Source organism: Nerophis lumbriciformis, linkage group LG03 (genome assembly GCF_033978685.3).
Source record: "Nerophis lumbriciformis linkage group LG03, RoL_Nlum_v2.1, whole genome shotgun sequence".
NCBI lineage: Eukaryota > Metazoa > Chordata > Actinopteri > Syngnathiformes > Syngnathidae > Nerophis > Nerophis lumbriciformis.
In genome coordinates this window covers 69,775,001-69,785,281 of record NC_084550.2, presented here as the reverse complement: position 1 = coordinate 69,785,281, position 10,281 = coordinate 69,775,001, and the positions used below count along the sequence as shown (strand labels likewise).

The following is a 10,281-nucleotide window of genomic DNA, read 5'->3' as shown; positions in this document are numbered from 1 at the left end:
CAAGCCACATTCAGCACGTGTTACAACAGCGTGGCTTCGTAAAAAAAAAGAGTGCGGGTACTTTCCTGGACCGCCTGCAGTCCAGACCTGTCTCCCATCGAAAATGTGTGGCGCATTATGAAGCGTAAAATACGACAGCGGAGACCCCCGGACTGTTGAACGACTGAAGCTCTACATAAAACAAGAATGGGAAAGAATTCCACTTTCAATGCTTCAACAATTAGTTTCCTCAGTTCCCAATTGTTTATTGAGCGTTGTTAAAAGAAAAGGTGATGTAACACAGTGGTGAACATGCCCTTTCCCAACTACTTTGGCACGTGTTGCAGCCAAGAAATTCTAAGTTAATTATTATTTGCAACAAAAAAATAAAGTTTGTCAGTTTGAACATCAAATATGTTGTCTTTGTAGCATATTCAATTGAATATGGGTTGAAAATGATTTGCAAATCATTGTATTCCGTTTATATTTACATCCAACACAATTTCCCAACTCATATGGAAACGGGGTTTGTACATGTAGATATTTTACATGCTTTTGGCACCCCGGCCAATTTTTTGAAGCCCAATGCGGCCGCCAAGTCAAAAAGTTTGGACACCCCCTGCTCTAAAGTATTAATCAGTAAAAAAATAGCATTTAGAAAATCCAAGTTTCAATACATCATTTATAACTTCCCCCACGCAAAAAAAGGCAACATTTAGGAGATAAAGATAAATCCAGAGGAAGACGGACAGGATCGGTTTTGTTGGCAGCTTTTGTGCAAGTAGAGAGTAAAGTAAATCTCCCCGACTAAAGGAGAAGCATCGATGTGTGATTGAATTCTTACTTCAAGGGGGGAACTTAGGGCCGTTGCACTCATTTCAGTCACGCAGACGCTCTCCTACCTGAGGAGCCTGCTCAGAAGCGTTCCTCCTTGCAGAATGTCCACAGTGATCGAGGCTCAAGTGCTGGACTCCTAATGCCCAGCGAGGCCTCTGTGAGCATGTAGAGCTGGTGCATCATCAGCTGGTGGAACTCATTCCCTCGTCTTTGAAGACAAGCATTGATCTGTGTCAGTCGTCCAGACTCTCCGCTGGTTGATGTGCCTCCCTGGCGAGCGGCCTCAAAGCCATGCCCTCATTTCTCCTCTCGCTGTCCTCGGTGTAGAGGTCGTTCTGCTGGATGTATTCTATCACAGAGTCTGGGATGAGGTATTTGACGCTGGTTCCCCGCCGGAGAGCCCGTCTGACCTCTGTAGCGCTGGTCTCATTCCTCACCCACTCTTTCACCTGGAAGATGTTCCGTCTGTGGCGCCAGAGTGTGTCCGATTCGTGCACCACCTGCTCAGGCTGCAGACCCCCGCGGCTGACGCACACCAGACCGAAGCGCCCGACCACTTCCTCCATGTGCTCGTCCTGCCACAGGCCGGGTTTGTTGAAGGTGTCCAGGAAATCCGCTCCACAGAGCAGCTTGAGCTGAGGAGGAGAACCTGGAAAAACATGATGTACGGAATAATTCTGGTTGTGCTTACTGACCTCGAAGCTATTTTATTTGGTACATGGTGAAATGAAAAGTGTGACCGGTAGATGGCAGTCACACACAATATGACTCAAGTAAACAACACCAAAATGTTACGTTCCATTGCAAAAATAGAACATTACTCACGGCGCTCAAAAATCTATCAAGATGTTTTAGTAGGACTTTGGTAAGCTATGAAGCCACACCGCTTGATGGATTGTACTGTGCTTCAACATAGCAGTATTATTATGGTGCGTGTATAAGGTAAGACATATTATCTGGCGTTTTGTTTCGCAATATAATGCAAAAGCAACTTTTCTTACCTTCTGGTACCTACTGATCTGTATTTGGGATCTGCATAAGTCCTAAAAATGTGCGCGATTCCGCCTTTGTAGTTTGTTAGTTAGTCCGTAGTCGATAAGCTTCTCTATCTTCTTGTTATGGGACATTTATCCTCCACTGTTGCCATTTCTAATATAAAGTAGTGTAAAGTTCTTACTTATATCTGTCAGTAAACTCGCCATGAAAGCACTAAAACATACCGGTGTAGTGAGTTTACATTATTCACCCAAGGAACTTTAGTTATTAGAGAGTTCCGGTCGGACGGTTTTTGCCTTGTTGTTGCACTAGTGAGCCACGGATGAGGAGATGCTGCTCCGTTATTGATTGAAGTAAATGTCATTAAAGGGGAACATTATCACCAGACCTATGTAAGCGTCAATATACAGGTAAAAGCCAGTAAATTAGAATATTTTGAAAAACTTGATTTATTTCAGTAATTGCATTCAAAAGGTGTAACTTGTACATTATATTTATTCATTGCACACAGACTGATGCATTCAAATGTTTATTTCATTTAATTTTGATGATTTGAAGTGGCAACAAATGAAAATCCAAAATTCCGTGTGTCACAAAATTAGAATATTACTTAAGGCTAATACAAAAAAGGGATTTTTAGAAATGTTGGCCAACTGAAAAGTATGAAAATGAAAAATATGAGCATGTACAATACTCAATACTTGGTTGGAGCTCCTTTTGCCTCAATTACTACGTTAATCCGGCGTGGCATGGAGTCGATGAGTTTCTGGCACTGCTCAGGTGTTATGAGAGCCCAGGTTGCTCTGATAGTGGCCTTCAACTCTTCTGCGTTTTTGGGTCTGGCATTCTGCATCTTCCTTTTCACAATACCCCACAGATTTTCTATGGGGCTAAGGTCAGGGGAGTTGGCGGGCCAATTTAGAACAGAAATACCATGGTCCGTAAACCAGGCACGGTTAGATTTTGCGCTGTGTGCAGGCGCCAAGTCCTGTTGGAACTTGAAATCTCCATCTCCATAGAGCAGGTCAGCAGCAGGAAGCATGAAGTGCTCTAAAACTTGCTGGTAGACGGCTGCGTTGACCCTGGATCTCAGGAAACAGAGTGGACCGACACCAGCAGATGACATGGCACCCCAAACCATCACCCAACCATGCAAATTTTGCATTTCCTTTGGAAATCGAGGTCCCAGAGTCTGGAGGAAGACAGGAGAGGCACAGGATCCACGTTGCCTGAAGTCTAGTGTAAAGTTTCCACCATCAGTGATGGTTTGGGGTGCCATGTCATCTGCTGGTGTCGGTCCACTCTGTTTCCTGAGATCCAGGGTCAACGCAGCCGTCTACCAGCAAGTTTTAGAGCACTTCATGCTTCCTGCTGCTGACCTGCTCTATGGAGATGGAGATTTCAAGTTCCAACAGGACTTGGCGCCTGCACACAGCGCAAAATCTACCCGTGCCTGGTTTACGGACCATGGTATTTCTGTTCTAAATTGGCCCGCCAACTCCCCTGACCTTAGCCCCATAGAAAATCTGTGGGGTATTGTGAAAAGGAAGATGCAGAATGCCAGACCCAAAAACGCAGAAGAGTTGAAGGCCACTATCAGAGCAACCTGGGCTCTCATAACACCTGAGCAGTGCCAGAAACTCATCGACTCCATGCCACGCCGCATTAACGCAGTAATTGAGGCAAAAGGAGCTCCAACCAAGTATTGAGTATTGTACATGCTCATATTTTTCATTTTCATACTTTTCAGTTGGCCAACATTTCTAAAAATCCCTTTTTTGTATTAGCCTTAAGTAATATTCTAATTTTGTGACACACGGAATTTTGGATTTTCATTTGTTGCCACTTCAAATCATCAAAATTAAATGAAATAAACATTTGAATGCATCAGTCTGTGTGCAATGAATAAATATAATGTACAAGTTACACCTTTTGAATGCAATTACTGAAATAAATCAAGTTTTTCAAAATATTCTAATTTACTGGCTTTTACCTGTATACCTTGATGTTGCAGAAAAAAGACCATATATTTTTTTAACCGATTTCCGAACTCTAAATGGGTGAATTTTGGCGAATTAAACGCCTTTCTAATATTCGCTCTCGGAGCGATGACGTCACAACGTGGCGTCACATCGGGAAGCAATCCGCTATTTTCTCAAAACACCGAGTCAAATCAGCTCTGTTATTTTTCGACTGTTTTCCGTACCTTGGAGACATCATGCCTCGTCGGTGTGTTGTCGGAGGGTGTAATAACACGAACAGGGACGGATTCAAGTTGCACCAGTGGCCCAAAGATGCGAAAGTGGCAAGAAATTGGACGTTTGTTCCGCACACTTTACCGACGAAAGCTATGCTACGACAGAGATGGCAAGAATGTGTGGATATCCTGCAACACTCAAAGCAGATGCATTTCCAACCATAAAGTCAAAGAAATCTGCCGCCAGACCCCCATTGAATCTGCCGGAGTGTGTGAGCAATTCAGGGACAAAGGACCTCGGTAGCACGGCAAGCAATGGCGGCAGTTTGTTCCCGCAGACGAGCGAGCTAAACCCCCTATCGACCCTAGCTTCCCTGGCCTGCTGACATCAACTCCAAAACTGGACAGATCAGCTTTCAGGAAAAGAGTGCGGATGAGGGTATGTCTACACAATATATTAATTGATGATAATTGGGCTGTCTGCACTCTCAAAGTGCATGTTGTTGCCAAATGTATTTCATATGCTGTAAATCTAGTTCATAGTTGTTAGTTTCCTTTAATGCCAAACAAACACATACCAATCGTTGGTTAGAAGGCGATCGCCGAATTCGTCCTCGTTTTCTCCCGTGTCGCTGGCTGTCGTGTCGTTTTCGTCGGTTTCGCTTGCATACGGTTCAAACCGATATGGCTCAATAGCTTCAGTTTCTTCTTCAATTTTGTTTTCGCTACCTGCCTCCACACTACAACCATCCGTTTCAATACATGCGTAATCTGTTGAATCGCTTAAGCCGCTGAAATCCGAGTCTGAATCCGAGCTAATGTCGCTATAGCTTGCTGTTCTTTCCGCCATGTTTGTTTGTGTTGGCTTCACTATGTGACGTCACAGGAAAATGGACGGGTGGTTAAAATCAGGCACTTTGAAGCTTTTTTCAGGGATATTGCGTGATGGGTAAAATTTTGAAAAAAAACTTCGAAAAATATAATAAGCCACTGGCAACTGATTTTTAATGGTTTTAACCATTCTGAAATTGTGATAATGTTCCCCTTTAAAACAGTTAGCTCCATCTTTTGCCCGCCTTTTCCACTCCCGTCCTTGCACGCTACAACAAAGATGACGGGGAGAAGACGCCGTCAAAGGTGAGCCCACAAAACAGCACACCCTGAAGCGACTGTCAGAAAGCGGCTTGAAGATGATCTGTAAAACATAATCTATGCAACATTTTGACCAAAGAACCACCATCACATGTTATGTAGACCACAAGGAAGTCTTTTACATTTAGAAAAAAGTCATAATAATATGACCCCTTTAATGCGCCTTATAATCCGGTGCGCCTTTTGTATGAAAATAGACCTGACTAGACCCGCTCATCGGCAGTGCGCCTTATAATCCGGTGCGCCCTATGGTCCGGAAAATACACTAATTGTATTGAAAATTAAACAAAGTTAACAAGCGTTCTCAATTGAAATGCAGAAATTATATCACTATTACTGAGGATAATGAGGACAAGAAAGAACTGAAATGATGACAGCAGCGACTTAAAAGTATAGTTTAGTTGCTTCTATGTTGTGGAGAGTTCCTTGTCTTTTCGGAATAAAGTTAAAGGGGAACATTATCACAATTTCAGAATGGTTAAAACCATTAAAAATCAGTTCCCAGTGGCTTATATTTTTCGAAGTTTTTTTCAAAATTTTACCCATCACGCAATATCCCTAAAAAAAGCTTCAAAGTGCCTGATTTTAACCATCGTTATATACACCCGTCCATTTTCCTGTGACGTCACATAGTGAAGCCAACACAAACAAACATGGCGGAAAGAACAGCAAGCTATAGCGACATTAGCTCGGATTCAGACTCGGATTTCAGCGGCTTAAGCGATTCAACAGATTACGCATGTATTGAAACGGATGGTTGTAGTGTGGAGGCAGGTAGCGAAAACCAAATTGAAGAAGAAACTGAAGCTATTGAGCCATATCGGTTTGAACCGTATGCAAGCGAAACCGACAAGACAGCCAGCGACACGGGAGAAAGCGAGGACGAATTTGGCGATCGCCTTCTAACCAACGATTGGTATGTGTTTGTTTGGCATTAAAGGAAACTAACAACTATGAACTAGGTTTACAGCATATGAAATACATTTGGCAACAACATGCACTTTGAGAGTGCAGACAGCCCAATTTTCATCAATTAATATATTCTGTAGACATACCCTCATCTGCTCTCTTTTCCTGAAAGCTGATCTGTCTAGTTTTGGAGTTGATGTCAGCAGGCCAGGGAAGCTAGGGTCGATATTCTTCTCTTGATCATCTTCGGTGGCATAAGGGACGGTGTGAGCCAAGACATCCAGGGGGTTTAACTCGCTCGTCTGCGGGAACAAACTGCCGCCATTGCTTGCCGTGCTACCGAGGTCCTTTGTCCCTGAATTGCTCACACACTCCGGCAGATTCAATGGGGGTCTGGCGACAGATTTCTTTGACTTTATCGTTGGAAATGCATCTGCTTTGAGTGTCGCAGGATATCCACACATTCTTGCCATCTCTGTCGTAGCATAGCTTTCGTCGGTAAAGTGTGCGGAACAAACGTCCAATTTCTTGTCACTTTCGCATCTTTGGGCCACTGGTGCAACTTGAATCCGTCCCTGTTCGTGTTGTTACACCCTCCGACAACACACCGACGAGGCATGATGTCTCCAAGGTACGGAAAACAGTCGAAAAAAAACGGAAAATAACAGAGCTGATTTGACTCGGTGTTTGAGAAAATGGCGGATTGCTTTCCGATGTCATCGCTCCATACCTGCCAACTTTTGAAATCAGAAAAACCTAGTAGCCATGGTCCAGGGGCCGCAGGCCCCGGTAGGTCCAGGACAAAGTCCTGGTGGGGGGTTCAGCTTCGCCCCCCGACGCAAAATGATTATTAGCATTCAGACAGGTTAAAATGTTGCTAAAACCATCACTTTTCTATCAGTCACAGTGACTTTTCAAAACAAAAATATTACAGCAAAAATCATATGGGTTGATTGACATGTTTATTCTGTAAGCTAACTTCAATAGTTTGAAATTATTTTGACAGTTAATGCCAGTTATCCTGTCAACCTTTCACAAGACTTCAATTTGTTAATTGAAAGTATAAACAGTATAAACACTTTTTACAGTAAACAAATGGTAAAACAGTACTAAACAATTCCATTAAAAAAAAAAAATTGGTGTCATTATTAACTTTCTGTCCAAGCTTGTATAATCTACTGCCTTGTTCAATTGTAAAAAATATTCTGTGCCTAAAATTCACATTTCTATCACAATTATCATACTGTAAACATGGTAAGCTAACTTCATTAAAATTAATAGTCCTGTCAATAGCATGGAATTACAATTCAAATGTAGTTTTTTTGTAAGCCTTTCAAAATAATTCAAAATATGAAAAATTAATGAAAATGAATTTAAGCCATCAGACACTTGAAAAGTGGCACATCACATCTCTAATGTAATCATTTGAACTTTTCAACAGAAATAGCACTGCAAAAATATTAAGGACATACTTCTGTATTTTGGTAGTTATGCTGTCAACATTTAACAAGATTTCTTCAACTTTGACTTGAAAGCATAAATAGTATAAACACTTTTAACAGTATAACAGTACTAAACAATTCCAATAGATAACATTGGTGTCATTACCTTTTTGTGGCTAAAATCCGAAAAACGTTGAAAGTTTTCCACTTGTATCGCTAGCAACGGCATTAGACTTGTGTTTTTTTGTCCCAACGTGGTCTTTTACATCGCTAATTCCTCCGTGTCCGATCGAAAAATCTTGTCTGCACAAGGTGCAATTCGCGTAGTTTTCACCCTTTTTGGAACGGATAATTATTCCCGGATAGGCTTTTGAATATTCTTCACGGAATGACTGCAGTTTTCTTTTCGGTTTAAGACTCGTTTGCGATTTTTCTCCGGCTGATTCCATGATCGTTCGCTCGTTTGGAAACAATGGCAACAGGTGCCTCGTGCTTGGCAGCGGTGCTATAAATAGCCTCGCGCATGGCATTCGGAATGGCTCGATAGGAAGTTACGGGAAGCAGTGTCGATTGTCATTGTTGTTACGCGATTTCGTGAATAAAACTTTAAAAAAAATATTTTTTTTTAATGAATGAAAAACCGTATTTTTTATCACTGCAACCGTAACCCGGAATAGGTTGATGAAAACCGTACTAATTACGGGAAAACCGGAGTAGTTGGCAGGTATGTCGCTCCGAGAGTGAATAATAGAAAGGCGTTTAATTTGCCAAAATTCACCCATTTAGAGTTCGGAAATCGGTTATAAAAATATGCAGAAAATATATCACTATTACTGAGGATAATGAGGACAAGAAAGAACTGAAATGATGACAGCAGCGACTTAAAAGTATAGTTTAGTTGCTTCTATGTTGTGGAGAGTTCCTTGTCTTTTGTCTTTTCGGAATAAAGTTAAAAGGATCCATCAAGAACTCTCTCCAAATTTGGCACTGAAGAGACGAGAATTTCTGTGATTACCTAACGCTAAAAACACTCTGCTTGACATCAAACTACGATGTTATAATATTCTCTTTGGAAAAAAACCCTCCAGGCTTGTACTGATGTCGAAACTGGGTCTGAACAGAAAGTCGTAACATTGCAGCAAGTGTAATTAATCCAAGTTTCCACTAGTTGTGGACACACACACACACACACACACACACACACACACACATACACACACACACACACACACACACACACACACACACACACACACACACACACACACACACACACACACACACACTAGTATTTTTATCTTCTTAAAACTTCCGAATAATGCCTCCCTCTTTAGGACCAGCCTTTCTAGATATATAAAGAAGTGTATTTACAACATTAATAATACATACATACTATGCAAATATAAAAAAGCTTGTTGTGAAAAATAAATGAATTGGAATTTCACAAGAAAAAGGTCACAATTTCACAAGAAAAACTTCGAATTTTGGCAGTATTATGATAAAAGTCATTTTACTCAACGCAAGTCAATGTTTACTTTTGTATGCACATTAAATCAACAAAAAAAATCCTGACTTTGGAGCAATGTTCACGGACTCTAGTATTTGGTTTTCTGTATTGGGACCATTATTTATGTCCTCACTGGTTCACACCTCCTCCTATGGAAGGTACTTTTTCCTTGTTGATGTCTCAAGAAGGGCGGAAACACAAGAACACACACACACACACACACACACACACACACACACACACACACACACACACACACTAGTATTTTTATCTTCTTGAGACTGTCGAATAATGCATACCTCTTTAGGACCACCCTTTCTAGATATATAAAGAAGTGTATTTACAACAATAATAATACATACATACTATGCAAATATAAAAAAGCTTGTTGTGAAAAATTAGTTGGAATTTCACAAGAAAAAGGTCAAAATTTCACAAGAAAAACTTCGAATTTTGGCAGTATTATGATAAAAGTAGTCATTTTACTCAACGCAAGTCAATGTTTACTTTTGTATGCACATTAAATCAACAAAAAAAATCCTGACTTTGGAGCAATGTTTACGGACTCTAGTATTTGGTTTTCTGTATTGGGACCATTATTTATGTCCTCACTGGTTCACACCTCCTCCTATGGAAGGCACTTTTTCCTTGTTGATGTCTCAAGAAGGGCGGAAACACAAGAACACACACACACACACACACACACACACACACACACACACACACACACACACACACACACACACACACACACACACACACACACACACACTAGTATTTTTATCTTCTTGAGACTGCCGAATAATGCATACCTCTTTAGGACCACCCTTTCTAGATATATAAAGAAGTGTATTTACAACAATAATAATACATACATAGTATGCAAATATAAAAAAGCTTGTTGTGAAAAATTAGTTGGAATTTCACAAGAAAAAGGTCAAAATTTCACAAGAAAAACTTAGAATTTTGGCAGTATTATGATAAAAGTAGTCATTTTACTCAACGCAAGTCAATGTTTACTTTTGTATGCACATTAAATCAACAAAAAAAATCCTGACTTTGGAGCAATGTTCACGGACTCTAGTATTTGGTTTTCTGTATTGGGACCATTATTTATGTCCTCACTGGTTCACACCTCCTCCTATGGAAGGCACTTTGTCCTTGTTGATGTCTCAAGAAGGGCGGAAACACAAGAACACACACACACACACACACACACACACACACACACACACACACACACACACACACACACACACACA

At 41.0% G+C, this 10,281-nt stretch overlaps 1 protein-coding gene across 1 annotated transcript in view; it reads right to left on the bottom strand.

Moving 5' to 3' along the window:
• Positions 1-647: 647 nt before the first annotated feature.
• Positions 648-10,281, bottom strand: part of nmnat3 (nicotinamide nucleotide adenylyltransferase 3) — a 47,802-nt gene continuing 38,168 nt past the window's right edge. The window contains exon 5 of the mRNA XM_061941797.2: positions 648-1,465. Coding sequence (XP_061797781.2) covers positions 1,050-1,465 — 416 coding nt within the window. The 3' untranslated portion in view covers positions 648-1,049. The remainder of the gene's footprint in view (positions 1,466-10,281) is intronic.